Source organism: Pinus tabuliformis, chromosome 2_2 (assembly GCF_031772625.1).
Source record: "Pinus tabuliformis cultivar Carrire ecotype Pingquan chromosome 2_2, CPIR1, whole genome shotgun sequence".
NCBI classification, from domain to species: domain Eukaryota; kingdom Viridiplantae; phylum Streptophyta; class Pinopsida; order Pinales; family Pinaceae; genus Pinus; species Pinus tabuliformis.
This window is the reverse complement of record NC_142300.1, coordinates 59269421-59295323: the sequence shown is the minus strand read 5'-3', so window position 1 is coordinate 59295323 and position 25903 is coordinate 59269421. Positions and strand designations below refer to the sequence as shown.

The window sequence follows — 25903 nt, the reverse complement described above, 5'->3', positions numbered from 1 at the left end:
TTTTATAGCCTCTGCCTCTCACAATCCCTAGGCTCACCTCCTCCTGCGTGCTTTTCCTCTTGCCACGTGTTCTTCCCTCCTACGCTCTGCATGGGCTCCATTTCTGCGTCCCCCCTTGGCCCCCTTGGCTCCCCTTTAAGTCACAACGTTGTGCTACCTAGGAAGTGACTTTTTATTCTAAAGTGAGTAATGTCCCCCTTCCTCACTTTTTATTTACAAATAACTATATAAGGCAAAAATTGAACAAAATCGAATATTCCAATTAGCCATAGCTAATTAGGAATATCACATCAAGACAAATCTCACTCATAATCTCTTGCATTAGCATACTAAGTGTAGATTGCACTAATAATTTATCTCCTAGCATAAGCTAGGTTGATAGAAACATAGGACAACCCTTCTCACTTAGCTTGAGGGGTCTCGGTAACTCTTCGGTGGTTAACACGGTGACCTTGCAGTCGTCAGAGCCACAATCTCTGCAGTGCCGAAGGCATCGGGTGATAGGAGCACAATAGAAGGTATCGTTAATCAGGCCCTAGCCTGCTTTCTGTTGGCCTCCTTCCCACAACCTACCTTGCAGCCCATCTTCAAAATAGTTAAAGGAAGGTTACATCTAGATTAGGCATTTAACTAAAAACTAACCAAGATCTCTGCATCACACATAAGTCATAGGTTTGCATATCATTCATGTCAGTCAATCATCTTAAGAAGCGGGTGTCCATCCGATCATTTGGGCCCAATTTATTATAAGCAAGAATTTGTGACTCCATTAAGGCACTCGTCTCATTCTAATCTAATCAATAATCTTGCTCGAATTTAACCAATTGGCTAGGCCACTCATCCGTGTCTCCCAAACAAGTTGGTTTCCAACTTGTTTTCCTTCATCTCATTCCATAGGGAGTACCCCAAATAGCCTGTTGTTGGGAGACAGCTAGAACGGAGTGGGTGGGGATCAAAGTGACAGCCCTCGTCCTAAGCATTGTCGCGATGCCTGTACAATTCGGGCGACAACAAGACATAGGACACATTTGACCCAGTGTTTCACCTTGCGGTGCTCCTGTAATTTTTGCCAAGAAGAATGATGGTTCCTTGCGGTTATGCATAGACTATCGAGACTTAAATCGAGCTATAGTAAAGAATAGGCATCCAATGCCTCGAATTACAAACATTTTCGATCAAATGAAAGAAGCTTCTGTCTTTTCAAAAATCAATCTACGATCAAGTTATCATCAACTAAAAATTAAGGAAAGCGATATCTCTAAATATTGCATTCCGAACACGCTTTGGGCATTATGAGTTTACTGTGGTACCATTGGGTTGACCAATGCACCAGCAGTATTCATGAACCTTATGAATAGTGTTCTCCGCAAATATCTCGACCAATTTGTACAAGTCTTCTTAGATGATATTCTCATCTACCCCAAAAATGAGAAAGAGCATGAAGAACATTTACCGATAGTATTATCTTGCCTTAGGAAACGCCAGCTATATGGAAAGTTATCCAAGTGTTCTTTCTTTCAGAAAAAGATTCATTACTTGGGTCATATTATATCTAGTGAAGGGATCTCAATAGATCCTGAGAAGGTAAAGGCAGTCATGGAATGGTCGATACTGAAAAATATGCATGAAGTGCAAAGCTTTATGGTTTTAGACGCGGTTGATATCGAAGGTTTGTAGAAGGATTCTCCAAAATTGCAAAGCCGATCACAACCCTCCAACGTAAAGGTGTTAGGTATGAATGGACTGAGGAATGTCATAGAGCATTCTTTGAACTTAAAAGATTGTTGACCAGTGCACCAATCTTGCGAGTCCCTGATATGGACAAAGATTTTACTGTGTGTACTGATGCATCCAAGCAAGGATTAGGTGGAGTATTAATATAAGATAAAGGTGTAATGGCGTATGCCTCAAGGAAATTAAAGCCTCATGAAGAACTCTACGCCGCGCATGATTTAAAGTTATTCGTTGTAGTGCTAGCTTTAAAGATATGGAGACATTATCTAGTAGAGAGAAGCTTTATGCTCAAAAGCAACCACCAAAGTTTACAATATTTGTTTACTCAAAGAGACTTGAATGCTAGGTAAAGACGATGGAGTGAATTCCTAAGTGAGTATGACTTTGGAATTTCATACATTAAAGGAAAAGAGAATGTAGTGGCAGATGCTTTAAGTAGAAGACCTTGGATATTTTCCCTCATACCTATCAAGGTAGACTTGAGGAAACGAGTATTAGAACATCTCTTGAGTGACAGTTGGTATTTAAAAGTAAGATCCGGGCTTGATAGTAAAAATCCAAAGGAACCTAAGTTTGAGGAATATGAACTTGAAGATGACGGAATTTTGTGATTCCATGAAAAGATGTACATACCTGATAGTGGGGATCTCTGAAACACCATCCTTAAGAAAGCCCACAAAGCATTATATAGTAAAAATCCAAAGGAACCTAAGTTTGAGGAATATGAACTTGAAGATGATAGAATTTTGCGATTCCATGAAAAGATGTACATACCTGATAGTGGGGATCTCTGAAACACCATCCTTAAGAAAGCCCACAAAGCATTATATTGTGCACACCCTGGTGTAAAGAAAATGTATGCTAATACAAAGAAACTCTTCTTTTGGGCAACCATGAAATGTGATATTGTCCAATTCGTTGCAAAATGTCTCGAATGTCAACAAGTGAAGGCTAACCATTGTCATCCAGGAGGGCTCCTACAACCTCACAACATTCCTATGACCAAATGGAAAATAATTTCTATGCATTTTATCGTTGGGCTACCTCTTATGCCACAAAAGCATAATGTTAATCTGGTTGTGGTGGATAAATTAACGAAAAGCATCGGTTTCATTCTCGTAAGAGGTACTTACGAAGTTACTGACATAGATCGGATATTTATAAACGAAATTATCGGATTTCATGGAGTACCTAAGAAGATCCTATCAGATAGAGATTCACGATCCACTTCACGATTCTGGACTTGTATGCGATCAGCGTTAGGAACTCAACTAAATAAGTACAGCTTACCATCCTGACACTAATGGATAAACAGAAAGGGTGAACCAAGTACTAGAAGATATGCTGAGGACGTACGTTATGGACCAACAAACACACTGGGAAAAGTATTTTCCCTTAGTTGAATTTGCATACAATAACAACTATCACAGTTCAATTGGAATGCCTCCATTTGAACCATTGTACGGCAAACCTTGCAAGTACCGTTAAGTTAGGACAGGTTAGAAGATCGAGTGGTAGTGGGGCCAGAATTAATTCAAGAGATGGAGAAACAGGTAAAACAAATTAGACAATGATTGAAAGAGGCACAAGATAGACAAAAAAGTTATGTCAATGCTCACATGACAGATAGGAATTATGAAGTAGGAGATCAAGTTTTCATCCGCATCAGACCCAACAAAAGAATCATCCCATTTGGAAAATGAACAAAGTTATCACCCCAATTTATTGAACCATTCAAAATTCTGGAAAAAATCGGACCTTCACCTATCGTCTTGTACTGCTACCCCACTTGCATAAAGTTCATAATGTATTTCATGTATCTATATTAAGACATTACATAGTTGACAAATCTCATAACCTTCAATGGAAGGAACTACAGGTATTAGACGAGGAAACCATTACGTATATTGGAACGTAGGGTTCGACAACTCAGGAACCTGGTAGACCAAGTTAAGGTCTAGTGGGACAAGTATAGCCCTAGATCGGCTACTTGAGAAGATACAGAGACCATATGTCGAAAATATCCAAACTTGTGTTGATTTTGACGAACTTAAAACCTTATTTTGTACATGACTACTTATTTTAGTTAGATACTGAAGACTATCATTTTGAACTATCACATGTAAAAATGAATTTTATTTTGTTGGTACATGGATACCCATAAGAAATACGTTATTTACTTAACTCTGTTGGTACATGGTATATGTTATTTGCTTAACTCTGCTGGTACATGGATATCAATATAAAATATGTTATTTAATTAACATTGCTGGAATATGGATACCAATATGAAGTTTAGTATTTGATTAACCTTGCTATGAAATCTAAATCATAAATTATGTTATGGATGAAGATATCTATAATTTGGTTTCATTTATGCATATCGACATGATTGATGAGAGAAATAAAAGGATGACTACATTTTAATATGAAAGCTAACTTACTGATATATGGGTTGGACATGGCCAAGTACGTTATATCATAGACAACAACATATATGAATTATACGGAAATTGTTATTTAAATATGAATTGTTTTGAATATATTGATGCATATGTTATAATGTATGGACAAGTGTTTACATTGCAGATAGCATCGTTACCAAATGACCACGTGATGACAAAAGCTCCAAGAACAATTAAGGCTCAATAAGATTCCATGATAGGGTGTTGACCCTGGTCCTGAAGGAGGGGTGGAGGTATTGCCCACCGTTTATCCTCCAAAACCTGGAGTCATGGGAGGACTGTGCGAGTCACGCTCCCCTAGACATGTGATGATGATTGTCAAATGCCTACTGGGAAATCAAGTCGATATAGTCGACGTTGTCATCCTTAGAACCTATGAATGGTTAGATCAGTATAGCTGACGCCATGGCATACTCCAGTAGAGGACGGATAGGATGGGAGTGGAAGAGATTAGGAAGGATAGGGTGATTCTAGAATAGCTTGGGAACCCAGCAGGGGCAAGGTATGACTATTAAGCTTGTAAAACTATAAATGTTCAAAATTCAAATCCTACATAATTATACTAATCATTAAATAACTACTGATATACTACATAAACTATAACTTTGGGACGAAGTTTTCTGAAGGAGGGGTGTATGTAATGACCCACCTACAATTTACAAACAGAACGTAAATATTAGCATGCATATGAGACATGCATATGATAGCTACATATGCATGTATCGCATATGTTGCATTAGTATATATGCAAACCATTTATAAAAGTCCAGTGAATGAATTATTGACATACGAGGTAAATACCTAAACTCGCCAAAATCAAATAAATATATACTTATGGAATACTTGTTATACCACCACCATAAAATAACTAATACATTATTCCAAATATATTAATACAAAAGAATTTAATTAAATAAAAGAAATTATATATATATATATTATATTAAAAAACTATGTAAACCTAAAGCCTTAAAGGTTCTAAATTAAATTATTAAAGTTAAAAGTTAAAAGAGAATTATGTTGTTATAAAAGAATTAATTTTTAAATTAAAGATCAAACATTAAAAGAAAAATAAAATAATATTAAATAAACCCTAATGAAAAGGGACTACGTAAATTAATAAAATGGTGAGTGAAAATGAAACGTGACTACCTCCTTAAATCACTGTGAGGAGCCACACAAAGGGACAGGGGGCAAGAATCCTCGCCTCACAGCCACGGTGGTGGAGGATGAATGAATGGTGGCTCTAAGCAATAAAAGAGAAGAGAGTGCGACAGAGAAGGGATCCTTTTTTTTGCCTTCAGAGCGCAGTGCAAGAAGGGAGAACTTACAGTAAAGAACTATAGTTAGAGCAGCCTTGATTGTCCTTGAAGCTTTTGGGCACATGGGCCAAATTACTTCAAATTTCAAGTATTTTGGAGCTGGGTACCGAGATTTTACCCAGTTTGGCAGGGAGGTATTGGTCTTTTGGTAACAAGAGCGAATTTGGAGCGTCGACAACCCGGGATTAAACTCAACAGCAAAAACAATTCCAGGTATTCTTCTGTAAATTTAAAATTTTAAATCCCAATTACTTTCTAGTTAAAAATTCCACAGTTAAGGTATTACAATCTGGAATCTGGTTAAATAATCCATAGTTAGGGTATTACAATCTGTTATCTAGTTAAAAATTCCACAGTTAGGGTATTACAATCTGCTATCTGGTTAAAATTCCACAATTAGGGTATTATAGTCACCAAACTGGCAACTCTACTCAAGAGAAATACTAGCAAAAATATAATGAGGGATTTTACCTTCTCCAAACAATCCCGACACCTTACTGCCTCTAAAAAGAAAATCGCCCACCCATCTTTGTGCAAGCCCTGCGTCACTCTAGCGCATACCTTCTCACACTCATCCCGGAAATGTTGCAAATCAAGTTGTCATTCCTGCTACTAACTAGGAAATTGTCTCTCCGATACTCTGGAAAATATTCCTGACCTCTCGAACTGAAAATGAGCTTCTCTTCAGTTGAATCGAACTACTCAATTGAGGCTCTGCGCAGCCTCCTGGAGAATAATTTATGCCTCCTCTTTCTGGCTCTCCGTAACTAGAATCTCCACCAGAATACTTCTCTACTACCCCTTTGACACTTGCTACTTGATCTACTGGCTCGATTTCTCCTACTGAATCACCTGCATTGGAAAATGAAACTGCCTAGATCATTGAGTATCTACACTGGTGTGTTCTCCTTCTACCCATTGACCTCTTCTTATAAACTCCAATTGGGACTCCAACAACCACGATGAAAACTTAATCGATAGTTGAGATCATCTTCAAGTCGATTCGTGTGAATTTCTAGATGATTCACATCTTTCTCAATTAATTCCTATTAATTAACCAATTTTCTTTGGAAATTTTTAATTATGGTCAATTAATTTAATTGAGCCATCTATAGGTGGAATTTCTAGAAATGATTTTTGGATTTTGGAGAATTCTTGTGTTTTAGCCTTTCCACAAAGTCTCGAGACTAGAACATCATCCGATGCTACAAAAATTAACAAATTGAATATATTCAAATTACATTGAAGTTTGGCAAATTTCAAATCCAAAGGATTTTATTCGCCAAAGACGGTGACTTAAGTCCTTGGAACGACATATTACTATCCAAAATATTGCTCTTCAAACTCTAGTGCAAGCCTTTTGACTGAACTGCACACTTTACTAACTGAACAATCTTGGTTTTGGTTTTTATATAGAGCATGGCTCTGATACCATGTTAATTTTCTTGAAACTCTGCACACTACTTAGATGAATTACTGAAAACAAGGCAACTGAAAATTGAAACCAATTTACTTTCACCAAGATACAGAGTTTTTTAACTTTCAACATGCAATGGAAATAATCGAGATAAAAACACATTCACACAAAATTGACACGCTTGTTTTACCCAGGAAATCCAAAAGGGAAAACCTACTTTCTTTGTTGTGGTATTTTATTGATTGTTCCCGAGAAACTAGATCTATTACAATTCACGTTGCTTACTGCAACCACCAATCTATCTCTGAGAACACAATTGTTCTCCTACTACATAGCCTTGACTTGCCTTGAGAATCTCTAATCCCTGCTCCTATTTCCTTGTGCACTAGAAGCCTTATTTCCTTGTGCACTAGGTCTCCTATTTCCTAGTGCACTTGGCCCCTATTTCCTTGTGCAAATCAGTTCTTATTTCGTAGCACAGATCAGCTCCTAAATTTGTGCGCACTTGCTCCTCAAGAATACGCACTCCACACACAGAGAAATGATCTCACAAGAATGAATGATCGATCTTGTGCATTTGTCCTTCTATTTATAGATAGAATTCGAGCATGCAAGAAGGCCTAGTTCAATTTAGAAGTTCGAGTTGCGATTATGAGTTAACTAAGAGTTCTACTTGTTCTCTCTCCAGTCAACACTAGAGTCTTAACTCGTTCTCTTTCCAATCAACACTGAAGACTTAACTTGTTCTAACTGAACTTGTAACTGCCACCTCGTCCTGTAGTCAAACTGAAGAAGACTCCAACTAACTGAAGCTCCAACACTACGCATGCAACCTTGATGACCATTCTAGTAAACTGGAAATCAACTCATTGTAACTGAAGTCTATCTCATGAACTCACATCCATGCTAGAGAAAGACTAAGTTGAGGTCTTCACTGGCTAAGGCACAAGCCAGAAGACCTTCCATCTACATTTTCAACATCCAAGATGAAAGGAAGGCAAGATGAACTTAAAGGGACTAGCCACGGTCCAACCAAAAACAAACTGACTCAACATGACACATAGTCTAGGATGCCTATAGGGCCTCACATTGTTGTTACATGACTTTTGAATTGTGACCTTGGGCTTATAAATGCTGCAATAGATATAAGTACCACTGTTGAAAGAGGGGCAATAGGTTCTACAACGAAGACATCAATGTTATGTGTGAAATACACAAGTTATATGCTAGTTGTGGTCATAAAATTGCCACACAAAGGAAATATAAAGCCTAGTTATTGGAATAATTTGGCTCTTATTTCTTTATAGACACACACATACTAATTTCAACACATAAATCAATCTATAGAATTTAAACCAAGTAATTGAAAAACTCCTATCTTGGTGTCAAATTCATGCAATGCTTCAGCACAACATACAAAGGGTATATGGTATATATATTCACCATGTCACAATCCTTATATGCCCAGATAGTTTTTCTTTTAAACCATTCTGAAATAATATTAGCCAGCAAAGGAACTAATGAAGTATTACAATCGATGGTTTCAAATCACCTTCACTCTTCCATTATCGTTAAATCTCTCTGAAACAAGCATGGCCATATGAGGATCCTACAATTCAAAATGAATATCATTTTAGAACATGTAAAATATTAACCAAGATGAATAATAGATAATGATATTATAAAAACAAAAGTAAAATTGTTGAAAATCTTGTATATTATAACTAAAAAATAATATGAACATGTTATTTTGTTTAAAGGTAAGTACACATGCAAACGTCAAATTACACACACCAAATTCTCAAAGATTCATTCAAATTGCAAATATGGAGCAAGATAAAAATAACACAGAAACATATAGAAAATATAATATAGAAATTTTTGCAGACTTTTATGATCATAAATGAAAAATATATCATATTCTAAGAGACAATTGATCAATCCTATTGTTGCCACCTCAATTGAAGCATGTTGCATGTATGTTGCTTGATATACTTATAAACAACTATTTCAATTTTCAACAATGGGAGGGTCTTCATTCAAAAGCACCCATCTCTGGAAATTTATTTGGCCACTAACAAGTTGTGTTTGAATACATGGAAACATTAGACCAAATGAAATGTTGTTTCTTTATATGGATCCCTTGACTTATGTTTCATCCACTGGTGCATAGAAACCTCGGGAATTGCCTCTAAATACACTACATCTCTAAGTATTTAAAACTAGATTAAAATGTAATCAAAGCTTCTTGAAAAATTATTACACTCGTGTCATAATGCTAACTCATAAGAAAATGCTTGGTTGTTGATGCAAGTAGTGGTATTGATGCAACAACTTCTCAATTGTAATTGGTGTCTCAATACAATAAATCACCATCTCACTGCAAATGATTGTTGTCTCCTAAACAATCTACCACTAACCTATTCCAAGTTCAAATGCCGGTTTTTATTTGTTATATATATTCGAAGTAACTCGGTTCATGTCCAAGTCTGAATTCCATTGAAAGGTCGAAATAAAGGTCAAGACTAAAAAACATCTTCAAATATCACATATTGTCCAAAAACATGCTATATATGTGTGCTTTATTTCTTTATTTTTTAGAGTTTAACAAAAAAGGAAAAAGAAAAAAAATGATCTTGACAATTTTTTGACATATTGTATATTGAAATTCACCTAGCCAGTTATATTAGCCATTAAAATTGTCATTTATTGAGCTTTGGCAAATTTCAATTAAATGCTTAATGTGTTTACAAAGAATGTGTTATGTGATATATTTGATGAGACATAGTCCTAGTTCCTAGCAGACTAATTCCAAACATTGTAAATGTGACTTGATCAAAGATTAGCACTCACCTAACACTCCACCTACCTCCAACTCTTCACGTACCTCTACCCACCACAATTTTGTACTCATATACATATATATCCAATGGAATATAGAGTGTACAACATGTCTAGTTCTGCAATCTCATTTTGGTACTTGCATTTTTCATTCTTATGTGAGTATTTGCATTGTCATCTATACTCATATCAGTTAGTGTAAGAATCTAATAATTAATGCTTTCGGATGTTAATTTTTGAACTGCTCTATGTTATTTCAATTACTTTAGCCCCATACACTTCTTCAATTATCAATATTTTCAACAATAATTAGTTCTCTCAATAAACAATAGTAGCTGAAGATAGAACAATAAATGCAATGAAAACAGGAGACAATCAACACATCAACAAGAGACATTGATTTGGTCAAAGACCAAAGAGAAACCCCCCAAGGGGGAAAAACCTTTGAAATTCTTCTACTATTAGATTGTCTTCAAATGTTCAATAGCCAGTACAATGAGCCCAAGTCCATAAATAAAAATTAAAAGATTGACTTATCCAACAATACAACCAACCAAATTCCAAAATATGAGCCAATGGTCAAATCTGGTCAAAGTCAACGGCAGCAGCGGTAGCAGCAAATGGTCAACGGTCAACAGTCCATCAAATTAACTCGGTCAGCAGTCAAAAAGTGTGGCTTGATCAACTAGTCAAAGAGCCTCAAACAATCCCAAAATTCTCCTTCAAACTCAGTCAAATTCAAAGTCAAGGGCAACGAAAACCGTAGTTGCAGCTCTAAAGTTAACCACAATCAAAGTGTCGAGAAAATCTCAATTTTTGTGCCAAGAAATTTGGCCCTCCAACACAGTCCAAAAACCCAAGTCAAAATCTGTCAAACCATGCCCAATCTCCAAAAATCAACAAAAGTCAGAGTGCTGGTCAAAAACAGAATTCGGCCTCCTACAATTTTCCTTTCCCCTTGCTCGCACGTGTGAAGAAGATCCCTGCAATATTTCAGATGTATCGAACCAAATGAAGATGAGGGATGTGTGTGATGATTGATGTCCAAATGAGCTTGAGGTGACCTTAACTTATAGGCATTGGATGAGGGCTTAATTAGCCTCTAGGCCAACTTGATTAATTGTGACATTGAGGGCTTCACTTCAAAAATACAATTTCCCTTATCCAAATCTAGTGCTTCAAAGGCCAAATTTGGTCCTCTCGGAAAGAGAAATCTAGTCTAATGATTCGAATTTGTCACTGAGCTGCCAACTTAACACTCCCTCTTAGCTAGGGAGAAATTCCAACTGCATCATTTGATCATCACAAATATCCTGTCATCAAATCATGTCCCATCTCTGCTCAATTCTATTTGCTAAAACATTCTTGAATCCAAAGAAGAAGAATCATAAGGGAGCTACAGCGACAACCCTCTAGGGACAATGAGGAAGGTCTTATGGGACACTCTCACCTCATCTCTATGACAGTGGAGAAAGTCTTGTTACCGCTCAAACTAGCAAGGGTCCTAGAAGGGAATCCTATAGGGCAATTCCTAGGTCAAAGGCAACAATGGAGCGTGTTAGAATCGGTCTAGTAGCCCTCCATCAGCGATCAAAGCTCTTTGCATTTGCATAAGTAGGTGTCTCATCAGTGTCATCTTATTGCATTCCATTAGGCATGCCATAACCCTGATGGAGGGGCTTGTGTCATTTATTCCCCTCTTGGCATTGCTGGATCAAGTTTGTTTCAGTCAATAAATTCCTTACAGGGTCATTGGTCTTGTCTTGAAATCAAGGTCCTAGGTCTAGGGTTTAGTCCAATTTTGTCTTTTGAGGTCATGTCTTTTGAGGTCAATAAATGCCCAGCAGGCCAGAGGGATGTCCAGCAAAGCATCACTTCAAATGATTTCATATTGTACAGCTAATTTTTACCTTGAGTTCAAAAACCCTGCTTTTGAAGGCAAAGTCATTTTCTCATTTTTTGTAAAAATGTGTAAAAAATTCAAACTCTCCAAAAGTTGGCATGCAGCCTTGGTCTCCTTTGCCAAGACTCTTCAGAAGCTATCCCTGCAAAAATTTGCAAGAAAAAGCATCATTTCAACCAATTTCATGTCAAAAAGAAAACCACAAGTCAGCAGCAATTAGTTTCAAAAAGTGTCATTTTATAAACATTATAAAGTGAGTTTGAGGGGAAATAAATTTAAATCAAGCTTATAAAAGCCCCTCTCTCTTCATTTTGTCATTCATTTGCCTCCAAGACTCCAAGAGCAAGTGTGAAAGGCGATTTAGTGTGAAACTGGGCGAATTGAGAAACAGACCCTGTGCGCTACGCATCAGAGCCCGCGCGCTACGCGTTGGGCGCGCGCTACGCGTTAGGGCACACTCTGCAGTGGAAGAATTGGTCGGGCGCTACGCGTTGGGCGCGCGCTACGCGTCAGGGCCCGTGCGCTACGCGTTGGGTTTCACCTACAGCAAATTGCCAACAAGCTTCAAAACGACCTCAAATCTCTTAAGTTTTACAGCATTCAAACAGTCAAAACAGCAGGTCATTTGTGCAGAAGCAGCAGTACATTTCAGCCATTTTGCTCTTGAAACCATGTCAGAAACCGAAACAGACTATGAGCAAAGTGATGACCGTGAGTCAACACCGGAGGTTGAGGTGCCAAGGATGCCTCACAGGGGTGGTAAGGGTGGTTTGCATGTGAGAGAGGAGCCCACCTCTTTGGCCTATTTGCAAGCTTGTCCACTTGCAGTCACATGTTTCCGTCATCAATCATGCTATGGATATTGCGAGAGAATTTCCCAAATTCAACACCACAGGGAATTGGTCCGCTTGTTTGTTTTGCATTTGCACAACGGACATGTGAATCTTGCAAGGGTGGATTTTACATTGTCACCTGAGGTTGTTGCTCAAGCAACAGGGATACCCAATGTTGGAGAAGAGTGGAACAAGCGCCAGCTGTTGGACAGATTCCAGTATGAGCCCTACATTAAACCTGTATATATGAGGCACCTAACTAGTGTGTTTCCTTTCAGATTCTTGAGGGATGAGTATGCGCCCTTGATGAGGCTCATCATTCGCTATTTCACCTGTGAGGGCAGATTTTCACGTTTGTATTCGTATCATATCCGCTTGTTGATGCATTTCACACGGGTACGAATGATGAACATTCCTTTCTTCATGTGTCGGAATATTGAGAGGATGGTGCCCTTGGTGCAGAGAAAGAGCCCAGCACAGCAACACAGGAGCATCTACCATTATGCTTTGATCAAGATTGTGGTCATGCATCTGTTGGCCCAGCAGGGTATTCCATGGGAGGATTTCATCTCTCGATATTTCTTCACAACGCCACCACCCCCTGAGGTTGTTCATGAGGAGGGAGGACCTTCACAGCAGTATGACATCCCTGAGCCCAGACATGTCAGCTCCCCTCCATTGGTCACATATCAGAGAGGCCACAGGGCCTTATTTGCATCAGCTCGGCGAGTATTTTCTCCACATCAGGTGGAAGGGGTCTCGCCTTCTTCATCAGCACCGCGAGTGTTATCTCCACACCAGGTGGAAGGGGCCTCATTTCCGACAGCAGCACAGGTATCAGAGAGGGGCAAGCAGCCCATGATTGAGGAGGGATTGTCAGGTGATCCAGATATTGACATCATTGATCTTGACACCCGTTCTCCTAGCTCGGAGCTTAAGGAGATCATTCAGCAACGGGAGGCTGAAAATTGCTTGTTGCAAAAAAAATTGGAGATGGCAAATTGGACAATCACATATTTAGAGCAGCGCAACAAGCAATTAGAGGATGAGCACACTCTCGATGAGTTGCGGAGGATCCATGAAGACCGCAACTTGGCTCGCAAGAGACCCGGTGATTTGGTACCCATTGAGTGAGAGGCTATGCTTCTCCGGGTCAATGCTCATTTGGAGAGGTTGTTGGCCAAGGCTAACAAAAATAAGGACATGCTCCAGAACATGAAGAATCATTATTGGGCTCGGATGCACGTATGTAAAGCAAAAATGAAGGTGCTCAAAGGACAGTTGGCCAAGGCACTAAAACGAAGAAAAAGGCCCGATCCCCTCCACATCTTGGCTGAGGCTTCCTTGAAGGAGCATGGTGCTAAATGACTTACCTCCAGCACAAATTTCAAAAAATTTTGAGCATTTTTGGTCATTTGTGATTTTTTTTGGGCAAAAAACAGGTTTTCCTCCCCAACGCGTAGCGCGCCGCGCGCTACCCTGAAGATGGGCAACTCCATTTCATGAAAACTCAGCATTTTTGGATTTGTCATGCAAAAACACATTTGCTCAGCAATTGCCAAGAAATTTCACCAAGTTTTGAGCCTCCAGAAGGTCAAAAAACATGCAAAAAATGACTTTCTGCCACTTTTTTGACACACAGGAAGCAGTCTTGGGAGATTGCAATTTTGGAGGGGCAAATGGTCACCAAATTCAGAAATTCCACTTGGGTTGGAAAGTAGACATCCAGACCTTTCCAACAAGCCCACTTTTGCCTCATTTGGACTCCGGGAAGTGCCTCAAAAGCAGGCCCAAAGGCGCGCTACGCGTTGAGATTCAGGGCGCTACGCATCAGGCTATTTTCACAGAAATGCACCTACAGCTCAGCAAAACGCAGTTTTGACTAGGTTTGACTTTTTGGAGTGGGTTTTGATCCTCCTTGATGTAAATGATGTAATTTTATGATACTTTGACACTTATTTATCTCTTCTAGAAGATTCATTCATGAAATAGGCAAAAATTTAATGAATGAATTGGTTTCCTAGCTTATAGAGGCAAGTTGTTTTGACTGCCTAGATTCTAGTGCTCAGTTTGGAATTGGTTGAAACAGCTCCTAGGATAGTGAGCTCGACTCCTAGAGGCAAGGAAAGATGTTAGATTGCCTATATTATGTACTTTCTTGGTCATTTTCATGGTTGGACTCTTGAGGGAGAAAGCTTCTATTGTATTACTCATTGTATCTCTGCAATTTTGGCAAAGGAAGAAAGACCAGGGTTTTGCAGTCCTTTTTGGGATTCCTGTGGTTACATGTATTGATGGTGTGTTTCTCTTTGTACTTGTAAGTTTGTTATGTGAATCATCTTCTTACTTTTCCTTCTGCAAATTAGGCAAATGAAGTGTTAAAGTAGAATTCATGATTGCCATGCTCTGCTTTTAAGTTTGCTTAATATCAATGTTTTCATCTGTTTAAGAGGAATTCAAGGTGATTGCTTGCTCTCCTTAGCTCCTCACCAGTCATTCTCATCCATCCAACTCTTTCAAAGCCATCAATACAGTCTCCTATCTTGCCCCAAAGAGCCCCTGCGAAAACTATGTCCAATCCCCACACCCAAAATTGTCTTTCCCCGATTTTCCACCAAAATCCTAAAAATCTCAAATCAAACCTTTTATCAATTTACTAGCCCAAAATCAGTGTTCTATATTGGTTATCTCCGCCCTTTGAAGATCTTTGCCGAGATATACCAGAGAGAGCCCTCTCCTGCCCCGTAGGGCTAGCTACGAGGCTAAGTGGTTTGATGTTGCCTTGGAGTTTGCCTTTCTCAGCCTGAGGTGAAATTTCAAGCGTTAACAGAGCGATAGCCCACTGTCACCTCAACTAAGGCTCCCTGCTCTTTACGAACTTTCAACAATGGGAGGAGACCCGGTATGATGGAATCACGAGAATATATGATCAATGAAAAGATAAGGAGGTGATTCATAAGCCTATTCACAAGAGAACTCAATTAAATGGGTTGCTTGCTTCGGAAGCAAAGTGATGGGCTCTCTATGAAGGGAAAAGTGGACCCAAAATTAGCTAAAGGATATGGAGTTGATCAACCAAGGATGTACTCGACCTAATCAGGGAAGGGAAGAGGATCAAAGAAGGAATCTTCTTTCGATAAGTTAATGTTATGATCCCAATGAGGTCACTAGCCAATGGGAAACCAAGGACAAGAATCGATCTTCAAGCTAGGGCTTGAAATATCTCAAGATCCCACCATCGGAATTTCGTGAAATTTGGAGGGCTTCTAGAGGACACACCAATGCAGTTGTGGGCAAGAGATCGAATTCTTTTGATGGCTAAATCATGAGAAAAATGATGCCCTAGGTGACCTATAGAGGCTAGGCCTAGAATAAGAGGGGAAGGTGAAAGAAATAAGCTTTGAAAGTGATCACCTATGGAGGATTAGTGCCTTGTCCTTTGGGAGAGATGGAGTCAAGGAGAATTTATGGTTTGGAAAGAGTTCACCCAATCAAGGAGGCCTTCAAACAACTTTGCATGGCATTAGGGCATGAGAGCAGCTGCTTCAAGGTCTTTATACTTCAATTTGCAATAAATGATGACTTTTCAAGATGTATTTAACATAAAATATCTCTAGGAACATTCACCCATTCATACATGGCCCATGACATGATGCAACACTATAAAAGATCACAATTTCCACCAATTCGTATAGAAAAGCAGTAAATTTCAGACTTGTATAGCGAAAATCCCAACAACATTCATGTGACAAAAGTAAATAACAAGAATAAGCATGAAAATAGCACTTACATGTATAAAAGAGTATATCCAATCATCAAATTATGCCAATAGAGAAGCTCCAAGACAAGAGAGGTATCCAAACATCAAAATTCATCCATATCATCCAAACTCGTCCTCCAAAAGGTATAGCGAAAATCTCACAAGAGATAATAACCCAATCCAAGTGATGATGAATGAGAGAGAATGTCTCTCTTCTATTTATACAATCCTCTAAGGGATTCGAATAGCCTAATTTGGACTAAAAATGCCCCTAGAATAAAATAATGTGCATAATAACAATACTTTTGGTGACAAGCCCACCAAATAACTCAATAATACAAGAATAAGCCACTCAAGAGGGTCGAATAATCAATAAAGTACGTCATTGGGTCTTTGAGGAGGCCTAATGAAGTCCAAGGGGTGCCATGATGTAGAAATGGGCCCAAGCATACTGGACAAGGGGTCGACCCCTTGTTTTCCAAGCAAGAACCTGTGGTGCTCCCAAGTGGGTGTGGGGGAACAAAGACGTCCTCATGTGTCTCCAAATGGATTGAATATGCTTGTAAACCATCTGTAAGTGCTGGAATGATGACATAAGCCCTCCTTCTGCATCGAGAGACAATCCTCTGGACCCTGGAACATTTGTCAAGTGTATGGTGCAATTGTGGAGTCGGTTGGGCATGGTGAACCAGGTGCATCATCCTCATCCAAAAGGTGGAACACGAGCAATCGATGAGAGTTGTTGGGGATCCATGAAGTAATCTCTACTATGGTGGAGGACCATGGCTCTCAACGCTCACCCTACAAATGTCAATGTGGCCCTCTGGAGCGTTAGGACCCCGTATAGGGAGACCAAGCCCTAAACGGAAACCCAACTGCAATCCTGCATAAGATCCGATGAGTCCCCTTGCCCTCCAATACAACAAGTGATTAGAATAATCAAGTAAAAGAGATTATAACTCATGGAATCAATGGGGCACTTCATGGTGGCATACCCTTCCATAGTGGGCTTTGGCATGTACAAGTGTCTCCAAGCTCAATAGAGGGTTAACCAAAGACCCTATTAGGTGGTTTCAACCTCTAAAGGGTGTGACATGTCCATGGTACATCCCTCAAATGGTAGGTGGTAGATGATATCATAATGGAACGGAGTGGGGATCAGAGGAATTATCAAGACCACATGTCATGGTACAAGGGTAGTTGTAATAGGAGAAGCCCACACCTAGGTAAATAAGTGTAGGAGGGAGAAAATCATGGTAAATGAGTTACCCCGGCCTTTGTTTTTCCACCCTTCTTCATATGCCTTTTGCCTTTGACTGATTTTTCTTCATAACTGCTCGGGGCTCCAAGGGATGAGAGCATGATGTGTAATATGTAGCAGTGGATACCCCCTTAAAGTGGGGCAGTTCATTACTCACCAAGGGTTGGGACAATCATGGGTTCCTTAATGATGGAGGGGGCTCATTTAGGGCTCATAGGAACCATGGTGATGTACATGGGTAAGGGGTAGAGCTCATGTTTGGCTTTTACCCACGTGCTAAATTTGTATGTCATGGCCATCTTTTGCATTTTTTCGTACATTTCCTGTTGAGAGTGGCCAAATTATGCTTTTTCTTTTCTTTTTAGCTGCATCAACCTCTGGGGCATCGTTCCAGACCCAACCCAAGTTGTGGACAAGGGGAAGGGGAGGCTAACCCTATGTGGACCTAGTGGAAAAATGTGGACCCGGATGGGAAAATAGATGAATGGGGCTAAAATGAGTGGAAGGGGAGTGATGCAGGTGGTATCAAGAAACAAGATAACGCAACCAAAATCAAGATTTCCTATGTAGTGCAAATCTTGAAGCCAACGGCCAGTAAAGGAGATTTCACAAGACTAGGATACAAGGGTAACCACGGAATCGGGCAGTGGTGACAAGAATACAGACTTAACCCACTCTTTCCGCCGAATACCCCCACCAATCCATGCCCCAAAGTGCCCATGACAAGTAAGTTAAATTACTCAACTATACAAATGAAAAGCCATACCTTCGGGATTAGGAGGCCCACCTTCAAACATACAATCATGACAAGTGGTTGAGGAATCTGTTGTTGCCTGGATTGTACAAGCACCGCGACAATGCTCAGGACGGGGGCTATCACTCTGATCTCTGCCCACTCCGTTTTAGTTGTCTCCCAACAGTAGGCTATGGGGGGTAGTCCCTATGAAATGAGATGAAGGAAAACAAGTTGGAAACCAACTTGTTTGGGAGACACGGATGAGTGGTCTAGCCACTTGTTTGAAATTAAGCAAGATTATTGATTAGATTAGATTTTCTATTATGAGACCAGTGCCTTAATGGAGTCTGTTGTCGCACAGAATGACACGACAACGCTCAGACCGGGGGCTGTCACTCTGATCCCCGATCTCTCCGTTTAAGCCTGTCTCCCGCGGCTAAGGGGGGTGTTGACCTCTACTGGTCAACTACCCATGCAGTGCACCCCGTTTTTCTTGACAGAAAGAAGCAGCACCTGATCAGCATGTCCGTGCCATCCTGCCATCATCAGCAGCTTGATCATTTTTTGTTGTAAACCCAGTCTGCATGTATAAGTTGTAAATAATCTAAGCAGATCAGAGTCATGTATGTAAAGTTGCCTAGGTGGACCTAACTTTCTAATGATGATCTGCGTCCTGGGAGGTTTTTCGTCTCACCGATCTACGATCGGCAGAGTTTTCCTTCAAACCTGACCCCAAAGCCGGGATGGATTTCGTCATCAGAACTTTAGGAGAATCTTATATGTTAATCTGCTAGATTATAGTTGTGTCGCAGAACTGGGTGTTCTATGAGGGTCTGTATTAAGTGGGTTCATCCCTTTGAGATGTAAATTGTAAAAATCATGATGAAATGTGTCTTGAGGGTTGAAAATGTTGTAAATCCCCTCATGAGTCCTAGGTCCTAGGTCCTAGGTGATGTTTCCAACGGCTTAGTTCAGTGATCCATTTTAAAATGAATTAAAAAATTAAAAAATGAATAAAAATAATAAAATAATAAAAAACAATAAAAAATTAAAAAAAAAAAAAAGAAGAAGCAAAAAACCTAACTAATAAAATAATAATATTTTAAGTTAATAAATCGACGGATGAGATCAAGAGATGTCTTGATCCTCATCAACGGTCGAGATCATTTCTACGTGGATCACTCGAACTAGCCGTTAGGATCATTTCCTTTAAATAGGGTGCTAGGGGTCATTTCAGATCATCTGATCTATGAGTCTGTACTGAAAAGCTCTCTTGTAATCTGATTTTCTGGTTAATAAAAAGACTTTGGGGTCCAAATCGTGTTGGTGTTACTCTCTGGAATTGCTGAAAACCTTTCTGAAGGAAATTGTGGGCGTTTGGGGAAGTTCTAGGCTGAACCAGCCGACTCCCACTGGCTTTTCTGTGCAGAGCCCAGCTGATTGTTCCCTGGGTTAATCATTAAGAGTTTTTTTTCTGTTTTACATTGAGAGATTTTCTTTCTGTTCACAGTGAAGTTCAAAATTTCTGATATACTGAAAACATTTCTGCTCTTATTGCCAAATCTGGCTGTTCAGGGGCCAAGTCTGTATATTTAATTAGCTGATCTAGGGTTTCAGATTTTTTACAGTTTTTTATTAGGGTTTTGTCTGTTGTCTTGAAATTGCAGGAACAGGGTCTCTCCAGAGATATCATCTTCAAATAGCTTCCTGCCACCAAACGAAACTGCTGAATGTGTATCTATCTGTTTCACCACGTGAGGGCATTGCTTGAATCTTTTGATGCTTTGAAATCACATGAGCGGTGGGCATTTTTTTTGTGGGATTTCAGAAATGCTGAGCCGTCAATAGTGAGTGTTTCTCTCTGCGTACGCAGCAAGGGTCCCTTTCAGTTTTATTAAATCTAATCACGTTTTGGCTCGGATAATGTGTGAGGATGTGTGCAAATTAAGGTCGTTTCATTTCAGCCTCCACGTAATAGAATTGCCGCTGGAGGAACGTGACTGAGCCGTCCGTTCTCTTCAATATCGGGCCAGAACCTGCAATCTATTGCTCAAAAAATGTGCCTAGTTTCCCTCACGCCGTCAAGACCTGCAAACGCCCATCCTGTAGCCTCTGCCTGCCGTCCAAAACCGTTCGAGCACCAGTGAATGCGTCTATAAAATCAAACAAGGGACGTGTTTTGGAGATGCCTACAACGCGATACGATCAGACCACTTCCATGTCGAATTCATTCACCGCAGAAATTCTCAGCTATCCGTCGAAGGCTCTGGTTCATTGCCGCAGTTAGAAGATTTGATATCGACTGCATTCGAATTCGTTTGGCATTCTTCAGGCATTCACCGCAGAAATTCTTTTCAGCTATCCGTCGAAGACGTTGCTTCATTGCCGCAGGTAAAATCGACTCACCGCACAGGTAATTTATCACTGTTTTGGTTTCACGTGGCTTTGGATTTGGGTTCCGCCGTAGGTTTCCATATAATTTTCGTGCCCCTTTTCACTTTACGATTGCGTGTGTGATTTCGATCAGTAGGATAGCGGATTGATTTCGATTGTTAAGCGTATAGTTCCGGTTAGAGTTTGTTTTGTATAGTGACGTATCTTATTTAGATTTTAATTCTTGTTTGTTTTTTTTAGGTTTCATTTGTATCAAATTTAATAAAAAAAATTAAAAAATGTTAATTATGGTCATAGAGTTAGCGTAGATTCTTTTTAACTTAGTTTTAATTTCATTTTTATTTTAGTTTAGTTTTATAAAGAATAAATAAATAAAAAAAAATGCGATTTAGTTTTTTATGTTATCTGACTTAGGTTATTGTATATATATATGCTTTGACTTTTAGAATTTAGTTTCATTTTTAATATATTTTAGTTTTAAATTTTGTTATAAAAAAATATATATATATTAAAAAAATAAATAAAAAAATAAAAAAGTTTTTTTTTTTTTTTTTTTTTGTTAGATTTTTTTATTTAATTTTTTGTCTAGTTTAGTTTTAAAATTTTCCTTAGTTTAGATTTTTTTAGTTTTAAAATCATTAAAAAATAAATAAATAAAATAAAAAGTTAAAAAAAAATTAAAAAAAAAAATTTGAGAAAGCATAAAAAAAAAAAAAAAAAAAAAAAAAAAAAAAAAAAAAAAATTGCGGGGAATTTTCTTTGTCGGATCCAGTCATTTTCGGGAATTATATCTTTCATGCTGAGATCTAAATTTTTTCAAGTCGAATCCGATGTCTGGTTAATAATTCACGATTTTCGTGGTGGTTTTAAACATTCATTTTTACGAAGTTTTCAATTGCTGGATATCGTTTTGGTCATGTGATTTAGCTGATGATAAATGGTTGCTGTTCATGGTCCATGTTTCTTTATCATTTAAAAAGTAATCATTTAAACATTGACTCCATAAGGCACTGGTCTATTAAATCTCTAAATCCATCTAGTGCTTATCATATCGTGTATCGTGTCTCCCACCCAACTGTTTGGCAGTTGTTCTTCACTATCTCGCAGGGTCTACCCCCCTTAGCCGCGGGAGACGGGCTTAAACGGAGGGATCGGGGATCAAAGTGACAGCCCCCGGTCCGAGCGTTGTCGTGCCAATCTGCGCGACAACAGGGGGTAGACCCTATGAGGTGATGAAGACCAACTGTCGATCAGTTGGTTTGGGAGACACAAAGAAACGAGCACTAAATTGATTTTGTTAAGTTAAAAGACCAGTGCCTTGTGGAGTTATTGTTTAATCGATTAATTATCAGACGCTGCAGAGACGTAAACCATGTACAGCGATCATCAAATAACTTTGAACGATGCAAGATATCCAGTAAAACCACAATGTTCTTATAATGATTAAAGCTCAATAACGATATCCCGGTGATTAAAAAAAATTTCGAAAAGATGAATGCTTTAAACAACCACGCAATTAAACAAATATCATATTCATGCAGCTAATTTTCCAAATGATCAAAATGATAAACATTCATTCCACATCAAAAAAAATTTGAATCTCAGCAGGAAAAAATAAAACGCAATAAGTCTCCGAGCCAAGACTAAATCTGGCAAAAATTTCCCACAATGTTTTTTTTTTTTTTTTTAATGCTTTTTTAAAAGTTTTAAAGCTAAAATCTAAACTAAAATAATCAAAACTTGAAGTAATTAAAATTTAATCTAAAGCACCAAAGACTAAGACCTTTTTATGCTTTTTGATTTATGAAATTAAAAAATAAAACAAAACTAAATTTAAATATATCTAAAGCTAAAACATAAAATTTAAAACTAAGACAAAGTTAATCTAATGCATGAAAAATATGAACCAAACTTTAACTCTAAAAAAAAAAGAAAAAAAAAAGGTGAAAATTGAACTTTTTATTTTATTTTTTATGATTTCAAAATTTAAATAAAACAAAACCTAAAGAAATAAACGAAAATCTAATTTGAACTAAGCCTACAGCTGAACCTAAAATCGACTATACAAAAAAAAATAGAAACATCAACACATGAGAAATAGAGCGCTCGACTTACCAACAAACAAACAAAAAAACAAAAAAAAAAATTAACTCGTCAACGAATGTAAAAAAAAAAAAAAAAAAAATGCAGGTACCTAGCCCGTCATACCAAAATCGCGTGTTTTCACCCACGCAGTCTCGTTCCAAAGCCCTTTTTTCTGTGCGTGGGTATGTACAGATTAATGGCCGACGTTTGACGGACCTGAAATTTTCTTTTTAACTGGCCCGCAAGAGATCTTCTGCAAGTAACAGTGTGGGAGTGCGAGTTTTTAATAGGAACTGTGCAGATGGAGGCTGCACACAGCAATCTATGGCAACGATTTGTGGAGGAATAGCCAACGACGTGAGGGAGACTTATGCATTAACAGTTCACCTGCGCGCAATACCACAAAAATACATTGCTTGGCCCGTGTATACCAATAATGAACGCGTTCCTACTGCAGCTCAGTGACGCTTGAACTGGAACAAATGTGCAGAATGAGGTCGACGAACAGCTGGCGTCCACGACAAAAAGACTTGATCCTTGCCCAGACTCAGAGAACCTCATTCGATTTTCCTTTTGGATGGGTGCGGGTCTCAACAAATTTTAGGTGGAGATGTTACGCAGTGAAGGGCATAGCCGCATGGATCGATTTAAGACTTTCCTTTAGCATAATACAACAAATCGAATTTTCATGATAAGTATGCGTAGGTGCAGGGAAAATTACAAGCGGCTGAGGTAGGTGGAGGTTGGGGCTGCGTTAAAGAGCAGCGAGCACAGGGATAGAGTAATGATATGCGTGAACAGGCAAGCGGCAGACTTGGACGTGAAATGGCATGGGAGTAAGGGAATACGCAGAAATTTGGAGAATCAGCGTATGGCTGCTTGGATGGATAGAACCATTTGTGTATGGCTGCTTTAAGATGGGGTGAAAATGGCACATAGGGGCAGGATGAGTATGGAGAGAGATGGCAGCGGATCTGCAGCTCTGTGTACAGGCAAGAGGAGGGTGTTGCGATGTGCATAGACCTGAGATAGCTGCGTGAGGAAAAAAAGAGGCAGAACTGGAGAGGATTGAGGTTACTTGGCAGGTACAATGTTGAAGATCCGCTTGCAGGCTTGGAAGAATGAAGCTACGTTTTGAGAGAAAGAGTTGATAGACAGTAATGTTGAAGCTTGGTAACAATCCAAGAGCTCCACACAGCCTTCTAAAAAAAAAATTTAGAAAATTTTTCTGAGAATAAAACCCTAGCCAGCAGATCGCTAACCTTCTTTAGAAAAATTTGAAAACCTGTTGAAGATTATCCCTGCAAAATTTTCAAAACTTGTACCTGCAACCTACAATAACAGAAAACCCAGAAATAAAATATGCCAAAGACAAAACCCTAAAGCCAACTAAATAATTACAGTATTTACAGATCTAAGGCTCTTTAGTAGCCGGATTTATCAATAATCACAGTAATATTATCAGAATTTAATTTAAATGTAAAACGCTTCAGAAAACCCTGCATGCATTCATAAAAATATTTCGAATGATAAGCCTGGGATCAAGAACTGGCTGGGCTGTTTCAGAAAACACAACCGGGAGTTGGCTGGTTTAGCCGAGAACTTCCCCTAACGCCCGGTAATCTAAAGAAAGACTTCCTGCACAGCTTAAAATCAACCATCAACATAGAAGGAGAAAACAATAGTGAAACCCCGATCAAATGGAGATATCTACCACTATATTTCAGAATCTAAACTATCATTCAAACCCCAAAGATCAGACAAGATACCTGTGCCTAGATCAATCTTCATTAAGCTATCATTAATGGTTGAAAATAAAATTATGCAGAACAAATAGAACAATCTTACAGCATTTTCAGAAGAGTAACACCAGCAAGATTTTTAACCCCAAAGTCTTCTTTATTGCACAAAAAAAAATGAACTACAAGAGAGCTTCTTCAGCATAAGAGTCACAGATCGAATGATCTCAAATGACCCCTAGCACCCTACTTAAAGGAAAAGATCCCAACGGCTAGTTCGAGTGATCCATGTCGAAATGATCTCGACCGTCGATGAGGATCAAGACATCTCTTAATCTCATCCGTCGAATTTGTTAATTCATTAAAAAATGAAATTCTGCATTTATTTATTCAAAATATTATTATTTTTAGGGTTTTTGCTTTATTTTATAATTTTTCATTTAATTTTTTATTTTTTTATTTTTTATTTTTATTTCATTTTTTATTTTTTATTTATTTTATTATTATTATTATTATTATTATTATTATATATATAAATATATATATATATATATATATATATATATATATATATTTTTTTTTTTTTTTTTTCAATTATTTATTTATTTAATTTTAATTTTTTAATTTTTAATTTTTAATTTACTTTTAAATGGATCCTCGAACTTAGCCTTTGGAAAAATCACCTAGGACCTAGGACTTAGGACTTATGAGGGCATTAAAACATTTTCTAATCCTCAAGTCACTTTAGATCATGACTTTTACAAATTTACATCTCAAGGGGGAAAACCCGTTTGACATAGACCCTCATAAACCACCCAGTTCTGCGACACAACAATAATTTAGCAGACTAACACACTAGGATTCTCCTAAAATTCTAATGACAAAATCCATCCCGGCTTTGGGGTTAGGCTGAAGGAAAACTCTGCCGATCATGGATCGGTGAGACGAAAAACCTTCCGGAACGTAGATTATCACTAGAAAGTTAGGTCCACCCAGGCAATTTACAGACATGACCCATATCTGCTGAGATTATTTACAATTTATACATGCAGACAGGGTTTACAACATAAATTGATCAAGCTGTCGATGACTGCAGAATGGCACGGACATGTCGATCAAGCGCTACCTCTTTTTGCAAAGAAAATGGGGTGTACTGCTATGGGCAGTTGACCAGTAGTGGTCAACATCTGGCTCTACTTGGGGACACGTTGCTGCATTGTAGGAATGTGAGAATCCAGAATCTGTATCCATGCAACACACAACAAAATATAAGTAGCGTCCGTCCAAAAAATCATAACATTAAGCACATGAAAGATATAAGCCCTTCATTTATTAACTATCTAGAAAAGTAAATCTAATCCTAAAACAGAAATGAAAATGCGGAAAAAACAAGGAGTAGGGTTAGAAATACAA

The 25903-nt window shown here is 38.5% G+C and overlaps 1 protein-coding gene across 3 annotated transcripts in view; it reads right to left on the bottom strand.

Moving 5' to 3' along the window:
• PFC1 (Ribosomal RNA adenine dimethylase family protein) overlaps positions 1-25903 on the bottom strand; it is a 403194-nt gene that overhangs the window by 284674 nt on the left and 92617 nt on the right. For 2 of the 3 annotated variants that reach the window (XM_089406245.1, XM_089406246.1), the window contains exon 3: positions 8491-8547. The exons of the other annotated variant lie outside the window; for it this stretch is intronic. In XM_089406245.1, the coding sequence (XP_089262371.1) occupies positions 8491-8547 (57 nt within the window). The remainder of the gene's footprint in view (positions 1-8490; positions 8548-25903) is intronic. 3 annotated transcript variants of the gene reach the window in all.